Raw genomic sequence first — 15,149 nt, 5'->3', positions numbered from 1 at the left:
TAGCATTTTAAAAATACAAGAAAAGTTAATGTAATTTCTTGGTAATCTAAAACTCAATATTCTTTTTTTTTTTTTTTAGGTAACCGGACTAGCAGTTGCCCAGTGATCTTCATACTGGATGAATTTGATCTTTTTGCTCATCAGAAAAACCAAACACTCCTTTATAATCTTTTTGACATTTCTCAATCTGCACAGACACCAATAGCAGTTATTGGCCTTACATGTAGACTGGTAAGTCTGTGTAGATTTGAAAAATCCAAACTTAATTATACTGACGTAAGTCATGTAACAAAGTATTTTGAAATTTATCTTTCATTTATTCTTTATACAGTAATCCTGACTTTCAGTTGAGTTAAACAAGAAAAGATTATATATTCTGTAAGCTATGATTTCAATGAAGTAAAACTCACAAAACTAAAAAGTGAAATTTTTACTCTGGCAAGTAAAGGAACAGTTGTGTAATATCTAATATCAGTAATATTTTATACAAATTGGTAATATTTTTTACTTTTCATACCAGATTATTTTTAGAATTTGGAATGTTACTAAGAATGTATCTCTATAAATTCTATAGATTTTTCCCAACAACAGAATGAATTCTTGCTTTCGCATATATTTTTAAATGGTTTCAGCTGAATTCTAAGTAATAAAAATTTTGGACACCTTTTTGTGCTTAAGGTTTTGATTTTGTTTTTGTCCACTCCTGGAAACTGAACCTAGGACATGACACATAGTAGACAAACACCTTTTACCACAGAATTATAGGCACTATTTTCATAATCGCTATTTTGATAGAAAAGTTCACTTATGAATTGCTCAGACTGTCCTTTAACCTACCGTGAATCTCAGAAAGATGTTGATTTTGTGATCCTTCTGAGCACAGATTTTAGGATTATACTACCAGAACTGTCTGTGTCTACTCTGCGTTCTGGTAACATGTAAAATCACCTTTTCTCTGTCTAACTGCGATGTCTCTGCACAGTTCTTCATGGTTCCCATTGCCCATCTTCTTTTTTCATAGGTTGATTTCAGGCTTTATCATTTATTTATTTTCTTTCCTACAGGCTCTCTTTCCTTTTTATAAAACATTATTTCAGTTAATTCACCTTTTAACAATCCTGGTTTTCTATGACAATTTTTACTTTACTGCTTTTCTCTGAAATTACTCTGACATGTTTTTAGTACTACTTGGTATACTTTTTTATGTGCTTTGAGATCATTCTTTTGTGTTTATTTATCACTGATACTCTGTATTTATCTTTCCTCCAAACTAGAAGCTATCTTTAAAGAAATGGATAGGGAAGAGGGGCTGAGCAGAAGGTGTAGTGAGTATAAGACCTGCTGGTCAAATGTAAGGAACAAAGTTCAAATCCCCAGAATATAGTTATTTGCCCGCAGGGCTTGATGTGACAGCCCACTTATAATTCCAGAACTTTAAGGCCTACAGTGTATCTCTGGAGCAAGCTATCTGACCAAACTAGCCTAATTGGTGGACTTGTGAGTTAAATTGAGAAACTCTGCTTCATTTAACAAAGAATGATGGAAAGCCATGATGAATACTTTTGACTTCAAACTCAGGCCTTCATACATACAAACACACCATGCAAAGCATGCCACATACACATAAGAAAATATGAAGATTTGAATTCAAACTTCAAAACCCATAGATGTGGGCTCCTCTAAACCAAGCACTGGGGGTCGGAAACACATGCATGTACTATGGCATGTATATGGACAACAGAATAACTTGTAGGAGTCACTTTTCTCCTACCATGTGAGTCCTGGGGATCAAACATAGGTCCTCAGACTTGGTAGTATGTGTCTTTACCTGCTGAACTGGATCATTGTCCCTAAGATCCTTGTCTTAAAAACTAAATTGGAAAGCAGTTGAGGATACCCCCAGTGTTAACCTCTGGCGGCTCTCTCTCTCTCTCTCTCTCTCTCTCTCTCTCTCTCTCTCACTCTCACTCTGTATACAAACATTCATGAGTAGCTTATGCACATTTCTCTAATTCTGTAGTTCTTTTATGTTGAATCATGCTTATGTATATTTATGGAAATATATATATAGAAAAACCAAAGCATAGGTATAAACAGTTGCTATGTCAGCAAGAATCCCTGTAGTATTTGCTTTTGCTTTCTCCTCCCCTTAGCCTTGACTTTTCAGCTTTCTTCATTCCTGACTACCACCAGAGCAGCTTCTACGCTCCCTCTTTCTCCATTCTCAGATGCAAGACTTTTTTCTTCTTTGCAATTCCTTCTTACTTATTTGGAAGGTACATACTGTGGCAGATGTATGACTGCCACATGACAACGTGGAGAAAATAGATCTCTCTCCTTCAAATGCGTGGGTTCCAGGGATTGAACATGAGTCCTCAGCCTTGACAGCAGAGGCCTTTTCACTCTTAGCCGACTTCCAGCAGCCACGTACAGTTTCTTCATCTTTGCCTAGAGTTGTTTTATCAATCATTGCCTTTCCACTACTTGTAACAAGCACCTTATAATTCTCTTTAGTAGAAAATCAGTGAGTGTGTGTACAAATTTACATCTCTGAGTCTACACAGTAATTCAGCTGTTATCTCTAAAACTATTAAAAACATTTTAGGTATTTGTTTTCCTCGCTGAAACCCATACTGCTATGAGTCTTTGCTATTTTACTTCCTAAATAATGTATGGTTACTTAAAATTTTTCATGCAAATTATGGCTTATTAACCTTTTTGCTTGTTTTCTATTATAAAGATCATTCAGAAAAAAAAATACAATTTCTGGAGCCACAATCTTTTTTAAAAAGAATTTTATTGTAAAAAATATCAATACTTGTTAGAGATAGTAGTATAGTGAGGCTGACTTCCCTGCATTTATTGTGTAATTTTAATAATTATCACAAAATGATCTATGTCTTCCCTGTAAAATATTGAGGCAAAACAATAATATAATTTCATCTCATGGTTATATTTTTCAGTTAATTTTAAGAAGATCAGAACTTCTCAAAGTTTATTTTCATGTAATTACACCTTAAAAATAAACAATAATTGGATGGAGAAATGGCTAAGCGATTAAGAGCATTTGTTTCCATTGGAAAGGATGAGAATCCAGAGCTCAGTAGTGATTCCTCCACCGACCACAGCAGCTTAATACTGTCTGTAGTTCAACAAGTAGAATTTTGCTCTGTTATATATCGTGCTTCTTGAGCCTCTTAAACAAAATCATGAAGATCTCTGAATTTTTGTTGATGGTTGTATCATTGCATTTTGTTACCTCAGATTTTTATGTGAATTTTTTAATAGGCTGTGCAGAATACCACACTAATGTGCTTAATGACAGTCTCTGTTCAGGAAGAGTAGCCGTTTGAATGTCCTTAGTAGGTTTGAGAATATTAGCCCTTGATAATGGGGCTAGAATGCAATCGCAAAGATACTGGTGCCTAGAAAGGAATTATTTAGGTCAGTAGTTATCAGTTTATGGGTTGGAACCTGTTTAGGGGTTGAACAACACTTCCTCAGGGATCGAAGGAGTAACCTGAAACCATGCTGCATGTGAGATGTTTATATTATAATTCATAACAGTAGCAAAACTATAGTTAGGAAGTAGCAATGAAAATAATTTTATGTTTGGGGGTCACCAGAACATGACAGACTGTATTAAAGGGTCACAGAATTAAACAGCTTGAAAGGCACTGATTCAGTTTCCCTCAAGTTAAGATGCTTACTTGCATATTATAACTGTTACAATGTTATAAATGTAACAAGCTGCAGTTAGCTTATTCTCTACAGCACTTTCCAACATGCATCTTACGTGGATTCCATTTTTGTTTTCAAGGATATTTTGGAACTCTTAGAAAAGAGAGTGAAGTCACGATTTTCTCACCGGCAGATACATTTAATGAATTCATTTGATTTTCCGCAATATTTGAAAATATTTAAAGAACAATTATCTCTACCTGCAGAATTCCCAGATAAGATTTTTGCTGAGAAATGGAATGAGAATGCTCATGTAAGTTGAAGATCATAATTACTAAGGAATGCATATCTTTATTATACAACACAAATTATAAACTTTTTTTCTTATTTAAGAGAATAGAATATCTTGTCTCCTAAAATATCTCCTCAAAAGAACTTCACGCTAAGCTTTAACACTTGTCAGGAGATGAAGTTTTACCCATACCTGGTTTACATTTTAGATAAATTTTTAGTGTATTTGGATAGTTTAAATTTTCCATATTTCATAAATTTAGCAAAAACTGCTATTGATATTTCATATTTAATTCTATATGTTTTCATTTTCAGTTCTCATAAACAACTTGAGGATTTGTTTATTAGCTGGTTATTGACCATCGGCATTAGTTTATTAAGAGACTGTCCAGGCTGTGGTGCCTCTAGTGTGTACTAGGTAACCAGACAGCCAGACCTTACTTGCAAACTAAATTTTGTTTTACACAGAGTTCAATGCTTAGATATAATTGCTTTTTATTTTTAACTTTGTTCTAATTCATAATTCCCCATCTATAATATTGCTATAAAAATACATAGGGAAATCTGTGTAAGGTAGTTAGAGTTTACTTTGAGAGCGTGTCATTGAGTTTGAGGACATAGAAGTGGAGAAGTCATGGAGGCCGGAGCTTTCAGCAGCCGGTTAATGGCATCTGTAGTCAGGAAACAGATGAGTGTTCCTGTTCAGCGCTCATTCTCCTTTTCAACCCAGAATCTCAGCCCATGTAGCAGCGCTACCCACAGTCAAGAATGTATTGTATTAGTCACTGTTGTACTGATGTGAAACGACACCATGACCAAGGCAACTCTTTAAAAGAAAGGATTTGATTGAAGGCTATATTACTGTTTCACAGGCTTATTCTGTTATCATTACAGCAGGGAATATGAACGTAGACATGCATGGTGATGGAGAAGTAGCTGTGAGCTTCATCCTGATCCACAATCAGAGACAGAGAAACTGAGAATGCCAGGGGCTTGTGAAACCTCAAAGCCACACTCCCAGTGACACACTTCATCAACAAAGCAATGTCTGCTAATCCTTCTAATCCTTTCAACCATTCCAGTTCTTGGTGATTAAACAATCCAAAACGGCCTATAAGGGTCATTCTTACTCAGCCCATCACAAATGTTCCACTGATTAAACTATCTAATCTAAATAATCCTTTACAGGAATGTGCCAAAGGCTGTCCTAATCTAGATCATTTCTCATTAACATGTCAGCAGTCAATATTGTCCATCACAGTATTATATTTACTCCAATATACTTTATATTAAGATGTATAAATCTTAATTTTAAGAGTAGTTAGTTTAGGTCTTCCACCAGACTAATCTTTCATAGAACTCAGGAGATTGTTAACTAGGCAGGTTTTCTCTGTCTGATTCAAGATCTCTATGGGGTGCATTCCTTGTAATTGGTATTTTACATTGTTCTTTTTCTTACTATTGTCTGGAATTTAGCATCTGTGTCTCTGGCCACTTGCTTTACTTCTCAGTGCCTAAAGCCCTTCATTCCCTTTGTATAGCTCTAAGCTAATAAGCAGTCTTGTTCTATTTGGTTTTTGAGAGACTTGGATGCAGTTGTTCTTCACATTTAAATGTTTACCTTCCACTGATTTTATTATATCCATGCCTGTTTACTCTCTTTTGCTATGGTGACTTTACAGGCCACCGTCCATCTAACAATGTTCTATATCGTGAGTGTCTATATATATATTCTCCATTGTCCTCCATTGTGAGGTGCAAGCACAATTGAAAATTAACAGAGTAAAATAACGATATATTACATATGTAGTTTTTTGTTATTGCCTTAAAAATCTGGTGTAATAGTGACCTAGATTTGTTGCTATAACAAAATACTATTATCAAAACCAACTTGAGATGATAAGGGTTTGTATGGCTTACAGGTTAGAGTCCATGATTGGGAAGCCAAGACAGGAGCCTGAAGGCAGGAAGTAAAGTCAGCGCCATGAAGCAATGCTTCTCACTAGCTCTCACTTTGTTATTCTACCACCCAGGACTGCCTGCTCAGACGTGGTTCAACCCACAGTGGGCTAGGCCCTCCCACTTCAATCATTAATCAAGGAAATGCACCTACAGACATGCTGACAGATGGATTTGATTTGGCATAGTTCCTTAGTTGAGAGCCTGTCTTTATTTTTTGTCCCATTGACAAAATTACTAACCTACACTAAAAGCTATTTACATACATTTACTTCATGTTAGGTAATATAGTATATGTAATCCAGAGATATATAGAAACGTGCATTGGTGTTACATGGAAAATACTGTACCCAAATCACCCTACCTTCTCATATCAGAGAACAGGATTTCCCTGTGTCTTGTCTACTGTATCTCCTTCTCAGTTCTCCTGTAGACACAGTAATGGATAGAAAAAAGAATGATGGAGGTTTCTGTTTAAGTACTAGTGAATCTTTAGTCTAGATGAATTAAAAAGTATGTACTATTTGATGGTAGGGTGGCTCAATCAGTTAGAGGTGTCTGTCTGATTGGTCTTCTCAAAGTAAAGGATTCGGCAAAGACACATCCAGCTTAAATAGACATTTATTTTTGGCAAAGTAGTTCAGTCCATATAAAGACTGGGGCATGATGCTTCCAAAAGAAGAACGAGGTAGCAACTCATTAAGTCCTTTCATGTTTTGTGACTACTTATGGATGATATGATCATGAGGTAGCATTACTGTCTTTCTCCTGGGAAATCATGGTGAAGCAAGTATCTGTTTCGGTTCTTTATTTACTGTGAGCCTTTTGAAACACCCAGATGCCAAGTATTTGAGGATACAGGTCCTTCATGAGTATGTACAAGTTCCCTGGTACCTTAGCTTCTGATGTGTTAGTAAGAACTACCTTACTTCCAAGGATGTTTAGCCACAAAGAAAGCATTCGTCCATTAGGAAACACCCTTTTCAATATGCAGCTGCAGGTTTCTTCCTTCCTTCATGCCTAACTGCATCCAGGAGGGTACTAAGGTACTGAGGTGCAACTGCGGTTTTCCTTGTTACTTCAGGTGTGGTTTCCTAATTACCTGCTTTCAGTTTTCTTGATGTTTCTCCAGACGCTACAGCCCTAAGTTTAAATGGTACATGGTTAGGAGGTGATCTCTTTCCTGTGCTAGTCTTGTGCTTTAGTGTTCATAGGAAAGCTAGCACTATTAGGGCTTGTAGCTCTTCTTCTCTTGAGACACTCATCTCATGTTGCCTCGCATGGGCGTGTATATAAAATATACTTAGAAAGTCTGTCAGTGATCTGGCCAGAGTCTTTGTTCCTTGTTGGGTGAGTTTGTGGTGAACATGGTTTGGGGAGATAGCCTCTATGCCAGTGCTGACATTGTCGTGAGCTTTTTGCTGGCTTGTTTACTTGCTTGCTTGTGTGTTTGGGGCAAACCTATAGTTTTATCAAGCCTTTTAAAAGCAAAAGAAAATGAATATATCTGCTGAAAAGAGACAAAAGCTTATTCCCTAAAGCAAATGGTGTTATATATAGCTCTCATAGAGATAAAAACATTTAGTTTTCTTGGGCTTTTTTTTTTCTTTTTGTCATTGTTTATAGATGTTTAGTTCAGTTTTTAGGTTTGTTGGAATTTTTTTAAAGATGTTATATAGTGTCCTTTAATTGTATGGGTTTTTTTGTTTGTTTTTTTACACCTCATCCTATTCAATTTGTGCTCCCCATATACTTGGTTATGGGGCCATCTGCTGGAGACTGCCCAACCTGCCAGGAACATCTGACTCTGCCTCTTCTAGAACCTGTCATCTACTGTCCTAGCACTCAGACAGTGCTGGAGGCTCATGAACCCCCCTCCCATATTGTGTTAGAATGCTGACAGGCTTAATATTGTACACAGCTGCTATGAGTTCTTGAATATAGCATTTCTACTCTGGTCTTCCTTGGCCTTTGGCTCTTAGAATTTTTCCACCCCCTTTCTGAGATGGTCTCAGAGCTTTGGGAAAGACTTTTAATATATAGATGTTCCATTTCTGGGCAAGTTGACCATTTGTGAGTTTCTCCATTAACTACCATCTGCTATATAAACTTTTTAAAAGAGGTCTGAGCACTGTACTAATCTACTAGATAGGAATTTAGAGGGCAGTTTGATACAGCATCCATATAGTAGAATAATAGACTAGAGCTCTCCAGCCATAGGTTTTTGACCATATTTACAGTGCTAGGCATGTGCCTCCTGTGCAAAGTTTTAAATCTAGTTCATAATATTCGTGGCACTACTGCTCCCATGGGCATAGCTTGCCATGCTGGTCATTATTTTGTTACTGTTTTTGTTCTCACTTGTTTAAGGAAAAGGAACTTTTGTACCAAGCAGAAGAATTTTTGAAAAAATATGCCAAGTGCCATTGCATCTTTCCTTGCTTTATTAAATTCACTCTTTTCATCCGTATTCTTTACCTTCCATTGAATCCCAGTTCTCTAGAATGCATCCCTTGTTTCTGCATCCAATGGCATCTTAATGTATCTCAAGTACAGTTTTATGAAGTACTGTGTATTGTATCGATGATTATCACTTCCCTTTGGAAGCTTCTTCACCTGCCCGATGGATAATCCTCATGTCAACGTGACTAGTTTAGATTGACAGGAAAACACACTTCTGCATATCTATGAGGGTATTTCCAGAAAAATGTAACTACAGAGGCGAGACCCATCCTGAATGTGGGTGTCACCATTCCATGTGCTTGAGTTCCATACTGAGTGGAAAGGACAACATGAGCTAAGAACAAGCATTCACCAACTCGTCCTTCCTGATACCGTGCTCATACACTGGCACATGCAACTCCAGCTCCTGCGGCCGTCCCCTCCCTCCATGTTGATTGTATCCTTCAAAGGAGGGCCAAAGCTCCTCCCTTAAGCTGCTTTATTGTTAGGATTTTTTTCCTCAGGAAGAGGAAAAGTAACATATGCAGCTTATTTTCTAGATCTCTGTGGCCTCTTGTACATTCCTCCAGGCTTTAGTATGTCTTTTTTCATTGCTTCCTTCTGTCTACCTCTTTATAACTTCTCAACCACAGCCTACTCCTCACAGGCACTCTGCCTACTCCTTCCCCCTCCACTCCCCCATCCCCACCCCCTTTCAATGAAGGCTTCATCAGGCAAGTCTTCCGTAAATGTCTGGATTCTCTCCACAGTTATAATTGACTCCAGTTAGGTTTTCTTTTTGCCTTCTGTCCTATCCCTTTGCAAATGACTTCTTTTTGCTGTCCCTGTGACATGATCTTGTTTCAGCTCGTGTTCTTATAGCTTTTCATAATTTCCCACTACATTCTTCTAACTGCACTGTTTCTCAAGTATTAGAACTCTTATTCTCTGTTGTGATTTGTGCTACATTCTGTTTATCTATCCCGCTAATTTGACTATAGTTTGTCCATATTAAATTGGAAATCTGGAGTCACGCTATATTTTCATTGATTTTGTTGTTGTTTTTTAGTGTCTCTCCGAAGATTCAACTGTGCTTGAAGTTCTACAGAAGCATTTCAATGTCAACAAAAACTTGCAATCATTACATATGCTATTGGTTTGTATTTTTAAATACATTTATTTTTACGTGATCTATGAAAATAATCATACATATATATAATTTTATATGAATATATAAGTATTATACTTATTTTATATATAAAGACTATATATATTGATGGACTATCATTTTGATACATATATGTATAATCTGTATTTTTAACAGTTTGAAGGCACTTCAAACTGTTTTCAATAATACATTATTTCTACATTCCTACCAATAGTATGTAAGTCAAGAGTACTGCTTATATCTTGATGTGAAATGTTTAAATTTACATATGCATTTGGGAAGGAATGTCATATTTACATTAATTATGCTGATATTTGAATATAATATATAGTTTACTTGTCTATTCTTGCTTGGTTATTTTCATTGATACTATGTAATTCTCCAACACAGATCCAGTATATATTTTAAGTATTCATACTTAAGCAGCTCAATTTTCTTTGAAGAAGTTAGTTGTAAATGATAAGTTTTAAGTTTTAAGACTAGCCTTTTTATTGTTACTATATAAAAATGTGATTGATTTTTGTATGTTAATTTTATGTTCTGCATTCAGACTGAACTTTGATGAACTCTCAGACGTTTAAAAATAATTTCTGTGGAATTTTCTATGTAGACAAACTTAGATTGTCTTCCAGTGGGTGTGTTTTCTTGTTCCCTTTGCAGTCTTTTTTTTCCCCTTACCTATTGCCATGACTTGTTGGCTCAGAATAGTGCGAGTAGATATTTTTCCTAGTTGCCAGTGTTAAGAGCAACTCATCAGCTGTGTTAGGTGTAAGGGTTTTTTTTATACATGCTCATTTTCAACTTCTTGTTTATGCTTGATTGTTGAGTTTATTATGACCCTATCTCAGATTTTTCAGATGCTGCATCACTGCATATGATCATAGAAGTTTGCTTTAATGATTGACATGCTAGATTACACTCATTTCTCTTAAGGTGATTTGTTTACATGGTTTTGTTTATTTTATCACCTGGTGAAGGAGGTGAATCATGTCTGGGTATTTAAATAATGTCAGTATTAATCAAATACTTAGTTGTTGTGATCATAATATACTTTATTCATTCATTAATAATATTTGAAATTAGCCTAGTATTTTTAGAAAATTATACCACATGCCTTTCAGAGAGACAATATTTCTTGGTCCTTTTATTTCTGGTCATTTTTCAATAATAGGAACAAATAATAGTGACCACTTGTTAACTAGCATACCTGCTTGACAACCAGTTACTTTCCTATGTAGTATCTAGCTATTTCATAATAATCATTTCCCTTTATTCTTTGGTATTTCTTCTTTAAAAAAACAAAACAAAACTGAAACCCTTGAGTTCAACAGTTCTTTCACAGCAGGTAGTGGCAATGCTGGGTCTCAGCTTTAGGCTGTTTTCAGCTTATGTGTTTCTACCATGTTAGCTTTACTGACTCTTCTTCCCCACGTCTGCTTTTACTAATCAAGTTATTTGTTTAGAATCCTTAGATAAAGGATCTTTATTTATCCATCCATCCACACATACATAAAGATGCATAAAACAACATATATGATATTTACCTTTTTCCTGCAGACTTATTATAAAAAATGAAAATGGTATATTTATCAATAGAAAATGTGTGTTGATATAGGAACAGGAAAGGAATATAATAGAAAATGAATGAACTAGAATTGAAATCTCAATGTGGATTAATTCTCATAATAGGTTTTCATTGGAAGATAAGATCTAAAACTAGATTTCATTGGTTATAGAAGGCTTGAAAATTGAAATGTGTTATCTAGTAATACCTACAGTGTAGAGTTTAAAGTTTATAGGAATATCTTAATATAAAGATATTCTTGACTGTTTTGTGTGGCAAGAACAGTGTCCACAGCTCTGTAACAGGTATATCTTATAAAATATAAAAGTATGGGATATTATATAGATCTACTATTGTTTGACTTTTTTCTAATGTAAGAAATATCTTACAATAAATAGAAAAAATAGAAAATAAAAGAGCCACAAATAGTCTGAGTTCTAACTTTTAGAAGAATGAACTTCAGGGATTTCTAACCACTTGTCATTAACTGCGCAGTATCTGAATTACACATCTAACCTGAAGCTGTATGCTTCCTACATCTATATATATTATTACATTATATATCTGCTACATCTGCAAACTCGTAAATTCTTGTATTCCAAATGCAAATTGCTGATTGAGGGGTAAACTTAGTCCTAGTTTACCTAAGGAGAACTAAATGAGTGGGGTGGGGGTGGTACTTATGTCTAAGTTTATAATTGTCTTCAAAATTAGTAACTTCTAAACTGAACTCAACCTTTACATATTCTTTATAAAAATTTGTATAAAACATAGGTATTCCTCTAAGGTGTGTGGTAATATCTGAATAGTATTCTTACTTTCAGTTTTTTGTTATTGGACTTTTTAAAAATATTTTTTGGAGAGTAATAAATATGAATCAAATGCAAAGTAGAGCAGAATCTGGACTGAATTGTCGCTACATTTTCATGGAGCAAAGTTTGAGGTTATTTCTCTCCTTTCTATCTTACAAGAATAAAGGTAAAATATTAAAAAATTGTTCTAAACTATCTCCAGAATATTCAAGTAAATAAGCACTTTTTAAAATACGCCTTTCTTCAGATGCTTGCTTTAAATCGAGTAACCGTGACACACCCATTTATGACCTCAGCAGATCTGATGGAGGCGCAGCACTTGTGTAGCTTGGATGCCAAAGCGAGTATTGTACATGGTGAGGAACTACTTCGCTAATCTTTCGCTTGAGCCTTGATTTTAAAAGTTTAGATTTAGATGTTTCTGAGATTATAATTAATACTGAGCGTGGTGCTTTGTATACAGAACGCTTTATATACAACTTTTAATTGGTACTTCCTAAGTATGTCACCATTACTTAAAGTGAAAGGAGCCGTGTTCTGCCTCCCATACCATCTGGGAACTAAGGCAGCAGCACTGGTGTTGATGTTGATGTTGATGTAGGGTGACTAAGTGCTGTTCTGTTTGTTGCTCATTTGGGTTCACTATTTCCTTTAAAATACGATAGATTTTAGATCTAATTTGCAGAACTTCTCTGCATAAATGCCTCCTAAAGGCCTATGATACTTGAAATACATGAGAATTACAATATCTGCTGCTTGTTGTGGGCCATATAGTATCAAAGCTTTTATATTTACAGCACATCCCTTTAAGTTTAAAAAAAATCTTTATGTTGTAGATCATCCCACCCCCAGAAAATAAGCCTTAATAATCCAGGAAGTTAAATGACTTGTGTTTTTGTAGATGATAGTTACTGGAATATCTTAAATACAGAGGAAACATGACCTCCTCTACCCTTCAAAGCCTTGAGTTGTTTTCTGGACAACAGTTAGTTTAGTGGCATGAACCTTGGGCTGCAACTGAAGAGTCCATCTCCCTTTAATTCTAGGTCTGTCAGTCTTGGAAATCTGTCTTATAATAGCAATGAAACATTTAAATGACATATATGAAGAGGAGCCCTTTAATTTTCAAATGGTGTATAATGGTGAGATGCAAAGCTTATCATTTTCTTCTAATTTTTTTTTGCCTGTTCCTTATTTGAAAGTGCTAATATTCTCATTGCTTACTCTGCAGAATTTCAGAAATTCATTCAAAGAAAGGCCCATTCTGTTTATAACTTTGAGAAACCTGTGGTCATGAAGGTATGGTTTGATTTGCTATTTTCTAATCAGATCCAGTGAGATGATATACACACACACACACATACACACACACACACACACATTTCATACGTCTTTGAACCCTTAGGTATTTTATTATAGGAATTTTTCAGCAAAATTTTGTAAAACTAAAATGCTTCAGTAACTCTGTAGATAACCCGTTTTACAGTTTGTGAAGATACATTGCCCTCTGCTGTCCGTTCTTAGCACTTGCCTACTGAAAAGGAACTCACCCTCTCCAATCCACAAGTTTATTTAGGGTAAGATATCAGTTTACAACTTTAAAATGATATCCTAAAATGACTCCTGCACTACAAAGAAAATTAAATCACATTATATAGTCTTACATTTTCCAGTAGGGTAGGAAATAAAGGTCAAATAATTGTAACATCATAACCCAATTGATGAAAAATATTTCCAAGTTTATGATATAAGTGTTTCCTAAACTATTTTCTTTTGTGTCTTTAAAATTTGGTATATTTATAAAAAGTTAGAGCCGATCCCAATTTAATAAATATTCATTAGAAATTCATTCTTTAAACTAATTATATAGCTAAAAAAGATTTTCATTTTAAAATTATACCAACTATAAGTAAATTTAGTCTAAGCATTTTAAGCTTGTGTTTAATGAAAATTAAATAAAATGTAAATACAGAGTCATACATTTCAAGGTCCTGTTTGTTCAGTATTGGTGCAGTGTGGTTCTGGGGGCCATGTGGGAGGAAGTGCCTTTTTTTTTTTTTTTTTTTTTTTTTTTAGCAGTAGAAGCTTGATCCTCTGGGATTCCTTATAGAGCATAGTCAGAATTTCCTTTTCTGTAGTCGTTTTTAAAAGTGAGCAGAGTTGCAGTTGAAGCAGCAGCAGTCATCCTGAGTGTAGATTCTTCCCTTGCCCTCCTGTCTGCTTGCTGCAGTTTTGAAAAGGGCACCTGAGAGTATTTAGGAATAATTTATAGATATTCATTTGTACATTTTAAAATAGAGTATACTTTGCATCTTGGAAATATGTTTTCAATTTTGTTAAGCTACACCTAAAGAATAATTTCTCATTGTTTTCAAAATGAATAGTGTCCGCTCTTTTCCTTCCAGTAAGAATCTTTAAGATAAACAGAGTACATTCCAGTGACACTTTTCACAGGGAACTGTAGGAACGCTTGAGAATCTCCATCTGGGTTACTGTTCAGGATTTCATCAGACTGTAGGTTTTTTTCTTGCTTTAGTAACATACTTAAACAAGTGGAGCATAAGTTGTAGAGTGAGAGGAACCAAACAATGAAGAGCTCCTTTAAGGCAACCAAGAAGGCTGGGGGTTAAACAAACATAGTCGCCCCTCCCCCCCAGGTCTGTGCCGTCTTACAGGGTCCTTTGCTTACATGATCAGCCCATAGGACTTACTTACTGGGGTCTTTCTTACGGCTGTTAAACTTTTCTTTTTAAAACTTTATTTAATTTTTCATTGAAAGTAGTTATTTTCATGCATGGTTTCCCTTCCCTCAGATTCTTCTCACCACCTAACTCTTCTAATGAGACTCAAGCGCACGCACACATGCATACACACACACACACACACACACACACATGCACACTCTTTCTTTTTTCCTCTCTCTGACAGGCTAATAGAAAAGGTAAGCAAGAATTAAACTGATAACAACAGAAAGGGAGGGAGGAAGGAAACATGCATCGGGAGAAAGCATGCACAGAGGCACACAAAAAAAAATCTATGAAAACAAAATTGGAAGCCGTAATACATTACCCAGAGAACAGTAACAGGAGAAAATGCTGAAACAAAATAAAATCATATGGGACGGGGAAAAAACCCAATACCAGTGGGTTCATTCTGTGTTGGCTACCTGCTACTTGGCATGGTCCGTATCCTTAAGTGTAGTTTGTACACCCAGAGAGATGGGAGAATTATT

The 15,149-nt window shown here is 35.4% G+C and overlaps 1 protein-coding gene across 20 annotated transcripts in view; it reads left to right on the top strand.

Annotated features, from left to right (window-relative positions):
- Orc4 (origin recognition complex, subunit 4) overlaps positions 1 to 15,149 on the top strand; it is a 43,248-nt gene that overhangs the window by 22,988 nt on the left and 5,111 nt on the right. For 12 of the 20 annotated variants that reach the window (XM_039104470.2, XM_063283239.1, XM_039104469.2 and 9 more), the window contains 7 exons: positions 80 to 231; positions 2,964 to 3,005; positions 3,821 to 3,994; positions 9,443 to 9,529; positions 12,165 to 12,273; positions 12,964 to 13,059; positions 13,149 to 13,216. In XM_039104470.2, coding sequence (XP_038960398.1) covers positions 80 to 231; positions 2,964 to 3,005; positions 3,821 to 3,994; positions 9,443 to 9,529; positions 12,165 to 12,273; positions 12,964 to 13,059; positions 13,149 to 13,216 — 728 coding nt within the window. The remainder of the gene's footprint in view (positions 1 to 79; positions 232 to 2,963; positions 3,006 to 3,820; positions 3,995 to 9,442; positions 9,530 to 12,164; positions 12,274 to 12,963; positions 13,060 to 13,148; positions 13,217 to 15,149) is intronic. The other 8 variants (XM_063283246.1, XM_063283244.1, XM_063283243.1 and 5 more) reach the window with 2 other exon arrangements.

Source organism: Rattus norvegicus, chromosome 3 (genome assembly GCF_036323735.1).
Source record: "Rattus norvegicus strain BN/NHsdMcwi chromosome 3, GRCr8, whole genome shotgun sequence".
Taxonomy (NCBI): Eukaryota; Metazoa; Chordata; class Mammalia; order Rodentia; family Muridae; genus Rattus; species Rattus norvegicus.
Note: the sequence above shows the minus strand (reverse complement) of the source record. Positions and strands in the feature narration are given on the sequence as shown.